Source organism: Aotus nancymaae, unplaced genomic scaffold (assembly GCF_030222135.1).
Source record: "Aotus nancymaae isolate 86718 unplaced genomic scaffold, 86718_ANA_hifiasm-v0.15.2.pri h1tg000067l, whole genome shotgun sequence".
Lineage (NCBI taxonomy): Eukaryota > Metazoa > Chordata > Mammalia > Primates > Aotidae > Aotus > Aotus nancymaae.
Window position 1 is genome coordinate 4382687 of NW_026988482.1, and position 20371 is coordinate 4403057.

At 38.3% G+C, this 20371-nt stretch overlaps 1 protein-coding gene across 2 annotated transcripts in view; it reads right to left on the bottom strand.

The window, feature by feature from the left end:
- Positions 1-16295: 16295 nt before the first annotated feature.
- The window catches only part of DCUN1D1 (defective in cullin neddylation 1 domain containing 1), a 37266-nt gene continuing 33190 nt past the window's right edge, over positions 16296-20371 (bottom strand). For both annotated transcript variants that reach the window (XM_021674508.2, XM_012457077.3), the window contains exon 7: positions 16296-20296. In XM_021674508.2, the coding sequence (XP_021530183.1) occupies positions 20217-20296 (80 nt within the window). In that variant the 3' untranslated portion in view covers positions 16296-20216. The remainder of the gene's footprint in view (positions 20297-20371) is intronic.

Sequence of the window (20371 nt, forward strand, 5' to 3'; positions counted from 1 at the left end):
TCTGCCTGCAGAGGCGTTGCTGAGCTGCCATGGGCTCTGCCCAGCTGCTGTGTGAACTTCCTTGCAGTTTTGTTTATAGAGGTATAGTTAGAACTGCCTCGGTAATGGCAGATGCCCGTGTCCCCACAGAGCTGGACTGTCCCAGGTCCAGCTGTGCTCGCTGTGAAACTCTCAATGCAGAGCATTTCAGATTGCCGGTCTTTGTGGGGGTGGGACCAGCCAGCCAAGCCAGATCACCTGGCTCCCAGTTTCAGCTCCCTTTTTTTCATTTGAACGGGCAACTGTCTCACCCGGATTTGTGTGAGTTTTGTGCAGAGTCCCACTGTGCCTGCTGAATCAGCTGTGCTGGAGACTCGTGGTGCTTTTCCGCCCAGGAATCTCCTGGTCTATGGGCAGTAAAAATTCGTTTGGAAATGTGGTGATCACTCACTCTCTGCGTTTTCGCTGGGCACTGCAATCCAGAGCTGTTCCTATTTGGCCATCTTGGATCCTCTTCCAATGATGTTTAACCCCTTTCATATGCTCATTGATAGTTATTTATTTTTTTTAAACATCTGTTCCAGTCCAGTCATTTGTTCATTAGGCTACCTTTCTTGTTACTGAATGGTAGGAATCCTTATGGATATAAGTCCTTTGCCTTATGTATGTATTGCTAGCATTTTCCCCCTAGTTTGTGGCTTGCCTGTTTATTTTCTCAGTTGTCACTCTGGGGAGCAGAAGTGTTTTGTTTTGATGAAGAAGTCCAAATTTTTCCTTTGATAGGTGCTTTTGATGATTTCTAAAAACTCCTTGTCAACTCCAAGGTCATGAAGAAATTTTCCCATGTTTTCTTCTGAAAGCATTAGTCTTAACTTTTTTGTTTAGGTCAAAGATAAATTCACTTTTAATAATATGATGCAAGGCAGCAAGGAATGAGGATCTTCCTTCCCTGCAACACCCCCGCATAAGGTTATCTGCTTGGTTTAACTCTATTTTTTGAAAATATTCTCCTCCTCCATTGAATTGGTGTGGTGCCTCTGTTTGTTTAAAATGAATTGACTATAAGAGTGGGTTTATTTCTGGACTCTGTTTTGTCCTGTTCATTTATCCTTGCACTAATAGCTCACTGCCTTGATTACTATGCCTTTGTAGTTAGCTCTGAAGTCAGGTAGTATAGGTCCTCCAACTCTATTGTCAAGATTGTTTGGGATATCATAGTTTGTGTTTCCATATAAATTTTGAAGTCGGCTGATAAATTTCTTTAAAAAAAAAAACCTGATGATGTGGCTTTCACTTGTATTGCTCTGAATCTATAGATCAATTTGGAAAGAATGGGCATCTTAACAATATTGAGTCCTGCAATACATGAACAGGATGTATCCATTTATTTAGGTCTTCCTTGATTTCTCTCAGCAATGTTTGGTAGTCTTTAGTATAGATACCTGGCAAATACTTTGTTAAAGAAGAAGTCCTCATTTTTTTTATGCTGTGGTAAGGGGAATCATTCTCAAATTTTCCAATTACTCTTACTAGAACACAGAAATAAAATAGAAAAAAAGGGTATGATCCTGGACCAATCAATCAGGTTTAACTTTGTAACCTACAACCTTACTACATTCACTCATTTGTTCCAGCAAGTTTTTTCCCCCCTTTGTATCGAATTCTTTGGGTTTTCACATACACAATCATGTCACCTGGGAAATCTTCATGCCTTTAATTACTTGTTGTTGCCCTGAACACTGGCTAGAACTTTCCGTACAGTGTTATATAGGCATGGCGAAAACCATCAATAGATACCGAATTTTGAAAAATGCTTTTTCTCCATTTATTGAGATGATCATGTGTTTTAATTTTTTAGTTTGATAATACAGTGAATTACCTTGCCTAATTTTGGTTGTTTTATGCGACAGAGTCACCCTGTGTTGCCAAGGCCGGAGTGTAGTGGCACAATTATGGCCCACTGCAGCCTCGAACTCATGGGCTCAAGCATCCTCCCACTTCAGCCTCCCACATAGCTAGGATTACAGGCACATACCACCACACCCAGCTAATCTTTAAATTTTTTGTAGAGACAGAGTATCACTGTGCTGCCTAGGCTGATCTCCAACTCCTGGCCTTCAGCAAGCCTCCTATCTATCTCAGCCTCCTAGAGTGCTGGGATTACAGGCCTGAACCACCACACCCAGCCTACCCTGGTTGATTTTCACATGTTAAACCAACTTTGCATCCCTGAAATCCCACTTGTTTGTGCTGTTTGTTTACTACACTATGACCACCACCACCCCTCTCCATTTATATCTACTTCCTCAGATAAGAGATCTACCTTTAAAATGTATCCGGAGTTCAAATACATGAATATTTAGTTTTTGTCAACTCCACTGTTACCACCCTGGTCTAAGTCACCATCATCATCTCATGATAATTGCATTCACTCTTTAACTGACATCATAAGAGTTATGTATTGCTGCATAAAAAATTACCCCAAAATTCCCTATCTATCTTAAAACAATAGACTTAATCCCAGTTTCTGTGACTCCAGGATATGGGTGCAGATTATCTGGGTAGGCTGCAGCCAAGCAGTCAGAGCTGCAGTCTCACCTGAAGGTTCAACTGAGATTAAACCTGCAGCTGAGCTCATTAATGTGATGATTGTATGATTGATTTAGTTTTTTATGGGTGTTGTACTGAGGACCTTCAGTTTCTTACTGGCTGTTGGCCAGAGACTACTCTCAGTTCCTTCCCTCACAGATCTCTCAGGCAGCTTACAACATGGCAGCTGGCTTCCAACCGAGTGAGCAAGAAAGGGCATACAAGATTATAACCTAATCTCAGAAGTGATACCTCATCACTTTTGCCATGCTCTGCTCATTAGAAGCAAGACACTAAGCCTGACCATACTCAAGGGGAAGATTATGCAAGAGTGTGAATCCCAGAAGGCAGGGACCAGTCGGGTTATTTTATTTTAGAGGCTGCCTACCACAGCTGATCCCCGACTTCCATCTTATCTCCACACTCTACCCCCCAAACACACACACGGGATTTTTCTCAACACATCAGCTAAAGCAATTTTGTTAAAACTTTAGTTAGGACTTGTTACTCCTTTACTTAAAACCCTCCAATGACTTCTTACTTACCTCACCGTGAGTAGAAGCCACAGCACTAATAATAATAGCTTACAATTTGCCACCTGTGATCTCTGACAGCATGTATTACCTGCTCCTCCCCAGCCTGCTAGCCGCCTTGGTATTCCTCAGACACACCAGGCTTGTTGCCAACTCAGAGCCCTTACTGATTCTATTTTCTCTGCTACAAAACTTTCCAGATATGCATGGCTTACTAGCTCATTTTTTAAGGTATTTATTCAAATGTCTCAGTGAGGCCCTACCTGACCACCCTGTTTAAAATTGCATATTCTCCTTACTCCTTCCAAGCTCCATTTTCCCTCTACAGCACTTCTCACTATATATCACACTACATACTTTATGGATTTTATTACATCCCCCACACTAGAATGTAAGCTCCATGAGGGCAATTATGATTATCTCTTTTACTCATGTATTCCCAGAACAATGCCTGGCACATTAAGGACTTCAGAGACATTTATTTAAATAAGTTAGTGAATCAGTTCGAAAGCCATGGGGAGTTACCACAAGATCTTAAGCCTTTTAGATAAATCATCCTGACAGCAGTGAGAACAAGTAGTTGGAAGAGAAGCAGACAAAAGCCATAGAGAACATATAAAAAGCCACTGCAAACATCAAGGCAACGTGTGATGAGAATTCAAATGAAGGCAGTGGCACTAGGAATCAAGAACATTATACGGACACATGAAATAGGCAAAATGTATGAGTGGTTCCAAACTGATCTGAAAATTCAACACAAACCCTATCAAAAACAGATGGCTTTTTTGCAAAAATTGACATGCTGATATTATTATTTATATGGAAGTGGAAGACTCGGAAACCAAAACAATCTTGAAAAAAGAACAAAGTTGGAAGACACACTTCTTGATTCTAAAATTTTACTACAAAGTTATAATAATCAAGACTGTGTGGTTCCAGCATAAGGAAGGGCATATATAATTAATAGAATTGAGGATCCAAAAATAAATCCATACATTTATAGGTAACAGATTTTTAGCAAGGGTGCCAAGACATTCAGTGGGGAGAGAACCATCTTGTCAACAAATAGTGCAGAATTAATCTGGACTCCTACCTCAGGCATTATACAGAAATTAACCTGAACAAAGCAGATACCAAAAGATAATCTGAAACTCTCAAACTCTTAGACTCATAAGTAAAAATCTCCTGACACTGGATGAGGCAATGGCGTAATACCTGAAGTGCAAGCAACAAGAGAAAAAAATAAAATTGAACTTAATAAAAATTAAACTTTTGTGCCATAAGACACTATCAAGAAAGTGAAAAGACAATCCACAGAATAGTAGGAAGTATTTGTAGGTCACATACCTGATAAAGGTCTAATATCTAGAAAATATAAAGAACTCTTAAAAGTCAACAATAAAAGATAACCAAATCAGGCCAGGTACGGTGGCTCACACCTATAATCCCAGCAGTTTGGGAGGCTGAGGTGAGAGGATCACTTGAGCCCAGGAGTTTGAGATCAGCCTGGGCAACATAGTGAGACCCTGTCTCTACAAAAAATGAGGCAAGAGGACCACTTGATCCTAGGAGGTCGAGGCTGCAATGAGCTGTGTCATGCCAGTGCACACTTGCCTGAGTGATGGGAGTGAGATCCCGTCTCAAAAAAAAAAAAAAAAAAAAAATTGGGCATAAAACCTCCCAACAAAGAAAAGCCCTGGAACAAGATGACTTCACTGGAGAACTCTACCAAACATTTAAGAATTAACACCAATCATCTTCAAACTCTTTGAAAAAAAAATTGAAGAAAAAGGAACACTTCCAAACTCATTCGGTCAAGACAACATCACTCTAATACCAAAGCCAAAGAGGCCATAAGACAAAACTACAGGCCAACATCCCTAATGAATATTAGGGCAAAACTTCTCAACGACGTCGTAGCAAATTGTACATCATGACCAAGTGAAAGTTAATCCTGGAATGAAAGAATGGTTCAACACAGAAAACTCAATCATTAAAATGTACCACATTAACAGAATGAAAGACAAAAACCATATGATCACCTCAGCTGATGGAGAAAAAACATTTGACACAATTCACCCTTTCATGATGAAAGCACTCAGCAAGCTTAGAGGGAAAGTACATCAACATGATAAAGGTCCTCCATGACAAACCCATCACTGACATCATATTCGATGGTCAAAGACAAAAAGCTTTTCCTCTAAGATCAGAAACAAGACAAGGATACCAGTTTTCACCCCTTCTATTCAACACAGTACTGAAGTCCTAATCAGAGGATTAGGCAAGAAAACAAGATAAAAGCATTCAAACTGGAAAGGAAGAAATAAAATTATCTCTGTTCACAGATGACATGATCTTATGTTAGAAAACCCTAAGCAGTCCGTGCACACACAAAAACTGAACTATTAAGTTCAACAGTTACAGGATATAAAATCCACACATCAAAATTAGTTGCATTTGTATACACTAACAATGAACAATCCAAAAAGAAAAGAAGGCAGTTTTACAATAGCATCAATAAACAACAAATACCCTAGGAATAAGCCTAACCAAGAAAAAGAAATTGCTAAAAGGAGTTAAAGACGACCAATGCATGGAAAGACATTCTGTGTTCATAGACTGGAAGACTTTGTATTGTCAAGATGTCAGTACTACCCAAAACAATCTATAGATTCAATGCAATCTCCACAAAAACGCCAATAGCATTTATTTTAAGAATAGAAAAACCCATCCTAAAATTCGTAAGGAATATCAAAGGATCTTGAATAGCCAAAACAATTTTAAAAAAGAAGAATGGGCTGGGTGCGGTGACTCACACCTGTAATTCCAGCACTTTGGGAGGCCAAGGTTGGTGGATCACCTGAGGTCAGGAGTTCAAGACCAGCCTGGGCAACATGGTGAATCCCCATCTCTACTAAAAATACAAAAAAAAAAAAAAAAAAAAAAAAAAAAAAAAAAAAAACACCTGTAATCCCAGCTACTCAGGAGGCTGAGGCAGGAGAATCACTCAAACCCAGGAGGCAGAGGTTGCAGTGAGCTGAGATCACACCACTGCACTCCAGCCTAGGCAACAGAGTGAGACTCCATCTAAATAAATAAATAAATAATGTGGAAGACTCACGGTTTCTGATTTCAAAGCATACTACAACAAAGTTATATTAATCAAAGCAGTGTGGTACTGACATGAAGATAAACGTATAGACCAATGGACTAGAAAAAGCCCAGAAATAAGCTGTCATGCATCTGTTCAAATGGTCTTTGACAAGGGTGCCAAAACCATTGAAAAGAGAAAGGATAGGTTTTTCAACAAATCAGGGTTGGGAAAACTGAAAATCTACAAGAAAAGATAGTTAGTTCCTTCATACCATACACAAAAATTGACTAAAAATGCAACAAAGACCTAAAAATAAGACCCAAAACTATAAAATTCATATAAGAAAACATAAGAGATGAGGCAGGATCACTTGAGGCCAAGAGGTCGAGACCAGCCTGGTCAAAATGGTGAAACCGTGTCTCTACTAAAAATAAAAAAAATTAGCTGGGTGTGGTGGCGCACGCCTGCAGCCTTAATCCCAGCTTCTCTGGAGGCTGAGGCAAGAGAATCGTTTGAACCCGGGAAATGGAGGTTGCAGTGAGCATAGATGGTGCCACTGCACTCCAGCCTGAGCAACAAGAGCAAAACTCCATCTCAAAAAAAAAAAAAAGAAAGAAACCCAAGTGTCCATCAACTGAATATATAAACAAAATATATATATACAATAACATTATTCAGTCATAAAAAGGAATAAATACTGATATATCCTGCAATACCCATAAACCTTGAAAACATTATACTAAGTGAAAGAAGCCAGTTACAAGAGGCCACATATTGAATGATTCCATTTATGTGAAATATCCAGGATAGGCAAATATATAGAGACAAAGTATTTAGTGGTTGTCAGGGACTAGAGGGATAATGAGGAGGGACAGCTAATGGGTACAGAGTTTCTTTTTGGGGTGACAAAAATGTTCTGGAATTAGATAGTACTGACCATTGTACAATCTTGTGAAAATACTAAAAACCATTGAACTGGACACTATAAAAGGGTGAATTTTATGTTATATGAATTACACCTCAATTAAAAATATTAGCAAATGCAATTCAGCAGCATATAAAAAGGATCACATACCATGACCAAGTGCTGTTTGCCCCAGGAATGCAGGGTTGGTTTAACATCCAAAAATCAAAGTGATATATTAATAAAGAACAAAAGCCACATGATTATCTCAATACACAAACAGCATGTGATTAAAAAAATAGCACGTGACAAAAATTCAACACCCATTCATGATAAAAATCCTCAACAAAGGCTTAAAAGAGAATGTACAGCTAATATCATACTTAACAATGAAATCATTTAATGTTTTCCCCCAACACTGGAAAAAAGGCAAAAATGACATCTTCACCACTTCTATTCAACATTGTATTAGCCAATGCAATAAGACAATAAAAAATAATTAAAGGCACACTGAAGAATTAAACTGTCTATTCATAGATGATATAATCTTGTACATAGTAAATCTTAAGAAATCAAACAACTATTAGAACCAAAAAAGGCATTTACCACAGTCACAGGATCCAAGATCAATATACAAAAATCTATTTTAGTTACGTAAACTAGCAACAAAATAAAACATAAAACTGAAAAAACAAACTTGCAACAGCATAAAAAAGAATACTTAAAAAAGAAAATTAAAGTACAAAACCTGTAAACAGAAAATCATAAAACTGCTTAGGAAAATTAGACATCTAAATAAATGACATCCTGTTTCCAGATTAGAGGACTCAATATTCTTAAAATGGCAATTCCCCTCAAATCAACCTACAGATTTAATGTCAAGTTTCTAAACCCTGGCATTACCATCACTTGGGACAAGTCTTTGTTATATGGAGCCATCCTGTGCATTCCAAGATGTTTAGCAACATTCTCGGCCCCGCTAGATGCCAGTAGCACCACCCTACTCTAGTTGTAAAAACAATTGCCAAACGTCCCTTCAGGGCAAATTAGCCCCTGGTTGAGAACCACCCAACAGTGGTTACAATCTTCACCGAATTCCCAGCAGGACTTTTTTTTTAAGTTTTTTTTTTTTTTTTTTTTTTTTTAAGGAAAAACCAATACTAAAATTCATATTTAGAGGCTGGGCATGGTGGCTCACACCTGTAATCCCAGCACTTTGGGAGGCCAAGGCAGGCAGATCACTTGAGACCAGGAGTTCAAGACCAGCCTGGCCAACATGAAAAAACCCCATCTCTACTAAAAACAAAAATTGGCCAGGTGTGGTGGTGGACAACTGTAGTCCCAGCTACTCAGGAGGCTGAGGTGGGAGAATCACTTGAACCCAGGAGGTGGAGGTTGCAGTGAGCTGAGATCACACTACTGCACTCCAGCCTGGGTGATGGAGTGAGATGTCTAAAAAAAAAAAAAAAAAAAAAAAAAAAAAAAACGTGAATACCAAGGACCTAAAGTGATCAAAAATTTTATAAAACTACCAAGTTGAAGAACTTAAGCACTGATGTCAAAACATAAAGCTACAGTAGCCAAGGCAGTGTGCTAAAGGTGTAAGACTCGATCCACAGGCCAATGTGAGGGAACCCAGAAATAAACTCACACACACGTGGGCAATTGATTTTGACAAAGGTACCAAGATAATTAAGTGGAGAAAGGTTAGTCCTTTTAATGGATGGTACTGGAAAATTTGGATATCTTTTTGTAAAAAAAAAAAATTAAGAAAGAACAACTCAGACCCTTACTTCACATGGGGAAACTGTATAAATTAACTCAAATTGAATCAGAAACCTAAATTGAAGACCTACATATATAAAACTCATAGAGAAAATAAGGCTGGGCTCGGTGGCTCACACCTGTGCTCCCAGCACTTTGGGGGACCAAGGCAAGAGGATGTCCAGACTATCAGTTCAAGACCAGTAAGGCCAACATAATGAGACCCTCTCTCTCCAAACACTTGATAAAGGACCCAGGTGTGGTGGCACATTCCTGTAGTCCCACCTACTCAGGAGGCTGGGATGGGAAAATCGCTTGAGCCTAGGAGGTCGAGGCTGCAGTGAGCCGTGACTGCACCACTGCACTCCTGCCTGACAGACAGAGCAAGACCCTGTCTCAAAAAAAACACCATTAAGAAAATGAAAAGACAAGCTACCAACCAGGAAAAAGTAAATACAAAATATATATCTAAGATTTGATCAGAATATATTTTTAAAATCTTTTATAACCCAGTAAAAAGACACATTCTAAGACAGCACTTGCATTAATATCCTCAAGAATCTCTCAATATAAAGGTGGGTGTTTTCTACTAACAGCAACTGAAGCAAACAGATAAGGTCCTCTTCTATGTCAAAATACCTTTAATAAAGTTATCCATAAAGCCCTGATACACCCTGCCTCCTAGTCAGGAGGAAGGTTAGCAGGTAACAGAAAGATGGGATTCTGCTACCTACAGCTAACAGGCATAGAAGCCAGCCTGTTCTCATCACAGGCTGACAGTTTCCACAGGGATCCATCTTTTTGGTGGATTGTCATTTTATGGATGTCTTCTTCAAACTGCACAAAATCAAAGTGCTCATCATATGCTGAACCAGTTAGTACTTCAACACGCCACTGGCAGTGGGAAACAGGTTGCGATCTCTGAAGAGGTGAGACTCTACCAGAAACGATGAAACAGTCGCCGGAGAAGCTCCTGCATATCAGAGTTTTAAACGCTAAACTGACTATATGGATTTAGAACTTGAATGCCTTCCCATGTAACTTTGGGAACTTGCCTTCAAAGGCACATCCTGGCACTGGTGTCTTTAGACCAATGTACAGACTCTTCCTTGGCCTGGTTCAAGAGGAAGGCTCTTTCCAAAGCAGTTACATAAATATACCAGGATCTCTCACCCTGAAATAAATGCACGAATCAAACAGGCCCTCTGAAAGAAGCTGGCAATGATGCATAAATTAGCTTTTAGAAAACATTTTAAAGTAACCACTTCCTCAATCACTCTCCTTCTAGAGATAAATGTAGAATCTTTTCTGAAATGTAAATGTTAACTTTCACTTATAGAATGGAACACCCTTCAAGTGCTGTAAACGTTAAGTGAAACTTACAGGGGGCATGGATTTGGATGGAGCTCCTGCAGTACCCAACAGGCCAAACCGAGATGGCATCACTCATGATAAAGTTCCCGGCCCCCAAATCAAAACTAACTTGTTCATCTGAGCTTCTGATCAATAAGGAGAGACAGATAATAGCCACATCTCCAAATGGGCCAGTTTTAGCCTGCATGGCGAGAAAAACCCCTCGTTTACCCTTGCAAGGAAAATAACCTCAAGTAACCTGACGTTAACCAGCTGCACTTTGTATGATGCTGTTTTCTGGTTCCTGCTCAAGATACCTTATAAAAACTGACTATCGGCCAGACGCAATGGCTCACACCTGTCATCCCAGTACTTTGGGAGGCCGAGGCGGGCAGATCACCTGAGGTGAGGAGTTCAAGACAGGCCTGACTGACATGGAAAAATCCCATTTCTACTAAAAATACAAAATTAGCCGGGTGTGGTGGTGCAAGCCTGTAATTCCAGCTACTCAGGAGAATCACTTGACCCCGGGAGGCAGAGGTTGTGGTAAGCTGAGATCTCGCCATTGCACTCTAGCCTGGGTAACAAGAGTGAAACTCTGTTTCAAAAACAAACAAACAAACAAACAAACAAACAAACCCAAACCTGACTGTTCTTCCGTGCCCAGATTTTTAAATAAGATGTTGCCCAATTCATAAATTTCAAGCAAAAGCCAATTCGATCATTTAACAGCATTTCAAATTCATTGAGTTTTCACAGATATAAATATCAAGGGTTACTTCCCTCTAGAAAAAGCCACAGCTCATCAGCTCAAGCAAGTTAGTTCAAAAGAACTGGCTCCAGCTAGGAAACCTGATCCAGCTGCCTAAATCCAGGGGAAGAGAGTTCTACAGATTTATCCCAGCTACGACACGGTTGGTCTAAAGAACACATCCTCCCTTTGATAAAGTCACAGCACTATTAAAAGTTAAGGGAAGAAAGTGGGCTAGGTGGTGTTCAAAGTGAAAAAGCAAAGGAAACAATCCCATTCCATCTGAATTCAGACTTTCCAAATCCTCCCGTAAACTGGGTAGGGTATTAATACTTCACGTCACTGTTTTCCCTATAAGGGTAGTACACAGAAACTACCAACCTCCTCTCCCTTGCTGGTTAGTAGAGGTACAAGGAGGCCCCAAAATTGCCTGTATCCAGCTGAACGTGGGCTGGGCAGTACATCTCGCAGACATGAATGCTATGCAGAGCAGCCCCTTCACACACTCCTGCTAGTAAGAAAACATTGCAAAGTTACAGTCTGCTTGGCCTTAAGCTGCTTTGAAAAACCACTGAAAACATTCCCCGACACTCCTTCCAGATATGACAGAAGTATCTTCAATGTTATCAGCTGGATTTTCTATTTCAGTTACTTACCAAGTTCCATTCATCAAAAATTAGAAGGTGCAGTGCTTCCTGTTTTTAAAGGGGGAAATTTTGAAGAGGGAAAATTTAGAGCTACATGTGCATGAAATAGAAATGCAACAGTCCGACGTGTAATCAGTTCTCTCTCCAAAATCAGATAAAATGGAAAACTATGTGTTTTCCTGATGCTTCCAAAGAACGTCAGTATTCTGAAGTTCCACTGCAGTCTTTAGATGTGCAGGCCTACGTTTACTTTTTAAATCACTATGGATATATAATTCATGTAAGACGGTCTAAAAGCCTAAAATGTTTAGTATATTCGCAAAGTAGTGCAATCATCACCATTATCTAATTATAGAATATTTTCGTCATTCCAAAAAGAAACTTGTATCTGCTAGTTCTCACTTCATGCTCCCTGGCTGCAGCCCCAGCCCCCGACAAACACCCATCTTTTTCTCTATACATTTACTTATTCTGGACATGTCATATAAATGGAATCGAACAACTCGTGCCCTTTTGTGACTGGCTTCTTGGAGCATGTTTTCAGGATTCAGGCACGTATCAGCACTCCCTTCTTCCTTTTCACCGCCAAGTATTGTTCCGCTGAACGGCTGTGATTGCATTTATCCAGTCACGAGTTAATGGACATTTGGGTTGTTTACAAGTTTTAGCAACTGTGAATAATGCTGTAAATACACACAGATTTTTGTACGAACATTTGTTTCCAATCCTCTTACGTACCTAGGAGATTTGCCGGTCACATCCTAACTCCTACGTTTCGCTATTAAATGAGGAATGGCCAAACTGTTTCCCAAAGCAGCCGCACCAGTTTGCAGTCCTATCAGCAACTTAAAATCTTCCAGTGGCTCCACGTCCTCAGCAACACCTGTCATTGTCTTTCTAATTAAAGCAATCCTAGTGGGCATGAAGTGGTATCTCATTGCGGTGTTTATTTGCATTTCCCTAATGACCGATGACACTGAGCATCTTTTCACATCCTTAGTGGCCATTTGTATATCTTCTTTGGAGAAATGTCCATTCAAATCCTTTGCTCGATTATAAATTGGCTTGTTTTTTCATTAAGTTGTAAGACTTTGGATACAAATCACATTGCATTTTTAAGTTAAAGGAAAATCTGTTGATATACTATATACTACATTAACTTTAAAAATACATTCCAGTGAGAATATATTTTTATTAAGTACATCAAAATTTCACCTTAAATTTGAAATTGCATAGAAATTTAAAGTGTTAAAGCAATCGTTGCTTTTTCAAATAAATGAATTTGAAGCCGAAGATGACGAGTGTGGGGATCCATTGGTTAGAAGATTTGAGATATGAGATCTTATTGAATCCTGACTTGAATTGGGAAAAAAACCAGACACGACTTGAGTAATGCTGGATAGTTATTAACACTAACAAATTGTTACCAGTTAAGTGTAATAACAGACTTGTGGTTTTATTTAACAGTCCTTATCTTTTAGAAATACATATTGAAATATTTACAAATGAAATGATTTGCCATCTGGGATTTGCTCCGAAATAAATAAGGGTTCAAAGATGAATGGCATATAGATAAATCAAGATTGGCCATGAACCAATCATGTTCAAATGAGTTCACTGTGCTAGTCTCCTTTGACATGTCTGACATATTCCATTAAAATGTTTTAAAAAGCACTCACTCCAACGTCTCCTATGTAGAAGAGCACAGGCAACCTGCAGCAACTAAATGGTATCAACTGAACTTTTATAAATTCAGAGTCATTAATTGTCAGTTATCTTGAAAGTGAAATCTCTGGGAAACTTCACATGAAGACATAACCATCTGTGCACAACAGTCTGTACAAAGGTGAATTACCACCGCCAGTCACAGGCTAGTCGAGCAGCCGTGTCAACAGAGCCAGAGCACCAGCCAGCAGCACCGCTCTGCTGACACATTTATTCTCACAAACATCACTGAGGGACTGGACCCTCCACTGGAAGTATAACTATTACCCTCACTGGCTACAGAAAATACCACCTCCAAGGCTATGTGTCTACAGTAACTAATTTTACAACCATCCCTCAGGCCACTTGACAATCAAACTGCACATCCAATAGACACATGAGTCAGGATGCCTAGGTATAGCTTACACACGTAAAACATATACCCACCAGAACGGCTGTAATAAAAAAGACCAGTATTGGCAAGGATGTGGAGACACTGCGGCCCGCATGCACTGTGGGAGGAATTTTTTTTTTTTTTTTTCCTGTTTTTGGAGACAGAGTCTCACTCTGTTGCCCAGGCTAGAGTGCAACGGCGCAAACTCAGCTCACTACAACCTCCACCTCCCGGATTCAAGTAATTCTCTTGCCTCAGTCTCCCACGTAGCTGGGACTACAGGCACACGTCACCATGCCCAGCTAATTATTGTATTTTTAGTAGAGACAGGGCTTCACCATGTTGGCCAGGATGGTCTCAATCTCTTGACCTTGTGATCCACCCGCCTTGGCCTCTCAAAATGCTGGGAATACAGGCGTGAGCCACCACACCCAGCCGGCAGGAATATTTCTAAAAGTACAGCCACTTCGGAAAACCTTTAGCAGTTTTCTAAACGTTAAATATAAATGTGGCTCACGCCTGTAATCCCAGCACTTTGGGAGGCCGAGGCGGGTGGATCACGAGGTCAAGAGATCGAAACCATCCTGGTCAACATGGTAAAACCCCGTCTCTACTAAAAATACAAAAAACTATCTGGGCATGGTGGCGCGTGCCTGTAATCCCAGCTACTCAAGAGGCTGAGGCAGGAGAATTGCCTGAACCCAGGAGGCGGAGGTTGCGGTGAGCCGAGATCGCGCCATTGCACTCCAGCCTGGGTAACAAGAGCGAAACTCCGTCTCAAAAAAATAAATAAATAAATAAATATAAACTTACCACACAACCTGACAATTCCACAGCTAGGAATCTGAGATGAAAACATGTCCACACAGACATACTTATGAACGTTCATAGCATTATTATTCATAATTTAAAAAAACTAATTGTAGGCCAGTCAAATGTCTATCAACTGGTGCATGGAGAAGCAAAATGTGGTATTCCCAACAGTGAACACGAAATCAGCAGCTAAAGGACTGCGCACAGCAGGTGTCTGCTACAACACGGATGAACCTGAAACACATGCTAAGTGAAAGATGCCAGACATACAAGACTAGCTGCATGATTCTACTTCTGTGAAATTTCTACAAAGGCTACATCTGTACAGAAAGCAGATCAGCGTGGCTGCCTGGGGCTGGAGGTGGGAGCGGAATTCACTGCAGAGCAGCATGAGTAATTTTGGAGGCTGATGGAAAGGTTCTGAAACTGGGCTGCGTAACTCTAAATGCACTAGAACCAGTTCATTGTACATTTACAATGGGTGGATTTTACGGTGTGTAAATTACACAAAGCAATCTTTTCAGTGCTATAACAAAGTTTTAGAAATGCCTATTTTAAAGCTCTGGCTCATAGCCCATTCATTTGACATATTCAACACAATGAAGTCTAACATACTATTTGGATTAAGAGTATCAGCATTTGCTTGAAAACAAACGTGCTACTTTCAAAGGATTCCAAGTACACCCATCTCTAAAGCTTACTAAATATTGCTCTTTCAGCTATAAGTCATGTAGTTACGTGACAAGATCACTGTCACCTGTTTACATTAGCATTGTCCCTGAGCCACTTCATTAATGTGTCTTCCCCCAACCTTATGCCCGGTAGCATTTCTTTTGTAAAAATCTCCTGCTTGGTATCGCCCACGTTTTCCATTAGATACAAGGTTTTCTCAGAATATTTCATAACCTGAAATAAAATTCTAATATTCAAATGAACATGCATTTAAATACATACTCTTTAAATATACAATGAGTATTTTTTGTTTGCTCATTAAGCCACTCACGTGCTGCCCCTAAGTTTCAAACGCTTCACTCTTTCAAATCAGGCTTTGTTTTCACTCCGTGGGTTCAAAACTCTTCTTTTCAAAGCAGTGCTGCCTTCAATGCTTAAGCTGACATTGATTTCAGTTAACTCCATTTCTTTCCATTCCACTGACAGATTTGCCAAAGAGGTAAAAGTCCCTCTAAAGCCAATCATTTAAAAAAAGTTTTTTTAAACTATATTCCCCAAAACCAAATCTGGTATCAACACTAACAGCCTACGACAGATCCGAGTAGAAAGCTATCGAGGAGCGGAAAGGGCCTGCCTGCTACGGCCCCACCACGTGGAGGACAGCAGCCCCAAGTTACAGCTTGAAGACCAAGGCTCTAAATGATGACAAGCTACATACATGATTTCTGCACAGTGCAACTACAAAACTTAAAACAAGCATGCAGCACTTGTAAGTAAACAGAAACTTGGGATACACTTTAAAACACACTTAAAATCTCGATTTAAGAAATGGACAACTATAACACGATTCCCTTTAAATAATTTCCCTTTAAAACTCCATAAAGACATTACTTATTGGGAATTCCACTTACTACAAAGGCTACACATCTTTTATCATAACTTTCCTGTGACAGATTTTTAAAAATCAACCAAAGGAAAATTAAAAAACACATTAATAGGAAACATTGAACCTAGCGAAAAGTTGTCAAATAAATGAGTTGGTGAGCAAGAAATGCTACTTACTCAACAGGTGGGAAAGAAAATAAGATAGCAAGAATGCTCTGGTAAAATCATTTATGTAACTGTATTACGAGTTTGAAAAAACAGCACTATTTGCCTCCAGAAATCAGGTACAAATAAAGCAAATATTTAAGAAAAATGGCAACAAATAGCAAAGATAAACCTGGAGAAGGGCATCTGTACTATCAGGAATTTTATAATTTATCTTAACTACAAAATATACACCCCTTTCCCTCAGAAGTCAACGACAAAGGTGTCATGATAAATAACGTCACCACAGTTCTATGAAATAAAAATAGAAATTATTGCTATATTATGACTGTAAAAATGGAGGCAGTAAAGAGTTCAGAAATATACTCATTTATAATCCATTAAATCATGACTCATAATTTGAACCCTAATTATCACATTATATAGAAATCACAATTCAGTTTTGTGTCCTCATTTATGTTAAATAGTTCACATTTTAAAAACATTTTATCATTACATCATCAAATTTGATAAAATCTTATGAAAACATCTAAATATTCAATATAAATCATACTGTTAAAAGTATAAGGTAACATTTAAAGAAAACTGCTGAGGTGCCAGATAAGTATTTTCTATTAAATATACACAATTTAACATTTAGAACTGCATATTTTTGCTAAAAGTTGATTCCGTTTTACAAAGGCATACTTTGTGAACCATGGTAAATCTCCCCAGCATCACTTTCTTTTTATTCCAAAGCTCCTTCAATTAAGTTTAACTTTCTCCTGTCATTCGTATGTGAAAATTACAGAAGTTTTACAATACGTAGTCTTAATAGTAACATGTTTCAAAACCTAAGCAAAGTGTACATTAAGTTAGCTACTACTATCTTACCATCAAATAAAAAATAAATGAACACTTCAAGTCTTTCTGAGGAAAAAATAGTGTACCTTGCTTAAATAAGAACTCCCCAGTAAAGATACTATGTAAAATGTTTCTCATGTTATTTTGCCGAGTAAATTTACTTTCTCTCATTAAAACTTTTTAAAAGTCTAAGGAAGGACATGTACTTACAATGGCATATTACACGAGTCCGGTATTGTTAATCGAGCAGCCCGACAGAGTTGTAAACATTTTAAATGTAGTGAACAAGCCCTGCATGGCCTTTCTCCCTGAAACATGCCATTACAATGCTCTTTCCATGACAGTTATTCTTCCTGGAAAAGTTCTCAGGTATATTTTAAATCTATAAAAAAATACACTGAAATATGTGAAAGGTTTAGTCATGGCAATTTCACTGAAGCTTTTATTGCCTCTGTTGGTAATACGACAGGGACTGTAAGAAACACAATCGAACTTACAGAAATATGCAGGTGATACTCACTAAAGATTATCTTCATCTCAAGTATTTTTAATATGTGGGCACTTCTAATTTTATACATTTTACTATTTAAAAAGCATTACATTTTAAAATGTGTACCTGTTTTGACATTTGGCAAGGAGGAAACTGTACCTATGGTTCAGTTGAAAACAAAGAATCAGCATGGGGAGCTGACCGAAATGAGGACTGAAACACTTAGGAATTAAAGCAGTTCAAAGGGGGGGGGTGTCTCTCCCTTTCTGTCAATCTCTCTCACTCTCTCTGGCTCTCTCGCAGACACAGACTCACACACACACAGCCATATGTGTAATCATTTTTTAGTACAAAATATTCCCTGTAAGCAGACATTTATCTTCAGAATAATCATACCACATTAAATCAGTCTTCTCTTTTCAGCCCTAGTAAAAGTTGTTTAATTCTAAGATGCCATCATAGTGAACAACCTTAACTTTTATGCTACATATTCAAAGCTTTATGTATTTTTGTTTATAATTACACAGTAATTATAAATGTTTAGTACCAACCTGATGACAAACACTATTTTGTTGAAAAGGTTTTGCATTCAAAAAGAAAAATACGTAAAATCCAAGGCACTAGGCCACGAACCAATATCAGACTTTTAAAGAAAACACTTTATATTGGGAAAAAAAAAAAGCTAATGGGATCTCATTTCAAAACACAGCATATGAGAATTAATCAATCTGAATACAATAACCATAACTCAAAATCTTCAAGACAGGAAACAGTACATATATAGATATATAGATATATATCTCTTTTAAAAATTTCTCATAATTGAAGTTCCTCTTTATATTTACAAAAATGAAATCGGGAACCACTGAAAGCAGCAGGATTACTTTTTCCTTTTTGTTTTAGTAACCAATTCCAGTAGCCTGAATAGAAATTTTCACATGTTTCTTTTGGTAAAACTGCATTCATGAATTAAAGTTATGATTAGAATATTAATATGTCCATAGGGAAAGCTTTCTAGTCTGTTTCAAAATCATGTAAATTAAAAGCAGTTTTAATATGTCATTGTTTCTTAAAATAATTTCCATGTTTGCATAAAATGTACTGCTATTCTGAAGTACATTCCTTTGTTAATATCAATCCTAGACCTTAGACAGAGTACCTGGATATACCAAGCACAATCTATTCCTATCAAAAGACCACAATCACCTACCATTTGAAGTATTACATTTCTAGCCTGCCTTACGGAAATGTTCAAGAAAGCAAAAAACCCTTCTTCACGTGTCAGTAAGTGAACAGAGAAATGACCATTTTCAGCATAAAAGCAGCTCATGGGTCTTGTAATGAAAAAAATACATACAAGACAGCATTCTGCTTTGATGAGAAAACTGAGCTAATCTGAGTGAAACAAAAACAGTAAAGAGACTAGAAGCCAGATTGGTATTTTGCATCATGTATGCTTGTTTGAAAATCTTTGCTCCTAAAGTAAATATTTGGCAACCACAGTGATTAGCAGTTAAAGCAATTTCAACAAAATAAGAAGTCATCGAAAATGGACTATTTGTCTGAAAGAGCAGTACCTGTATCATAAAGATTGAACTTCATGGCTCATCCAACCATTTTCAAAATTTTACTTCTACTATCTTCTTATAAATTATAGAGAATTTCATTTGTGTTCCATAGTGCGATGACAAAAAAAAAGTAAAAACAAAACAAAAAATAAACCCTCATGCCTAAATTGAGAATATTGTATTGTGTAGCAATCCAAAACATTCAAAACAAATTAAATAGTTTAACTTATGCGACAGGCAGATAAGCATTTCAAAAGCATAATGAAGTCCAATTATGTAGTGCATAACGTAGACAGGAGTAGAATCTAACATTATGCAGACATGTGCTAAATAAAAGCTCCCTGTAGGGCAACGATATATAAACAGGGGTAAGGTAAGCACAGACTAGTTCTGTGGAACCTTTTGAAATCAAGAGTCTGAAACACAATACATTTTTCAGGTAGGCACCAAGTTATCCTAAAAGATTTTCATGTTGGTTATTCTGACATTGTTTTTCATCAGATCCTCTAGTCACATCAACAACACGTGATTTGCCAGGAAAAAAAAAATTCCCCCCAAACCAAAACACCCTTCCAGATCCATACACTTAAATGTATCCCTCTCATTGGAAGTGCTATTAGCATAGTCTTTGCAACTAGCCCAAAGCGTATATTTAAGAAGTTTTTATAAATTGTTTTGTGATGTTCATATGTTTAATTCATATGCCAACTGTTTTCTGATGAAGACAGCATTGTGCTTTATGCGAGAATGAAAACCTCAAAATAATCACCATAAAGCTTCTAAGACTTATGGGAGAATAAACTAGGATGGTCCACAGATAGAAGATGAAATCCACCATGTTGGAATTATAAATGTTTAGAGCGGCCAGACTAGAAGACAAGCCCAAGCCACCATTAGAAGAATGAAATACGACATGGTCCAAGATGTGTCCTTAAAGTTTTGCCTCAACCCTCTGTCTGAATTGTGAGGATTGATCTTCAGTTCAGTCCAGCCAGCAGAAATTGACTGTGCAATTTTCTGTTGTATTTATTGTACAGACTATGTACATTCTAGAAGGTTCCTTTAGTGCTACACTGTTGTACTTTTTGTCCCAGCAATTTGAGGGCGTGCAAATTCCACAAAGTCATCAATAAGAACAGGCCATGCTCCTGGAAAAAAGAAAAAATATGAAAGAAAGAGCAGGGAGAAGAAAAGAGAAATAAGGCTAACATTTTAGTAGAATC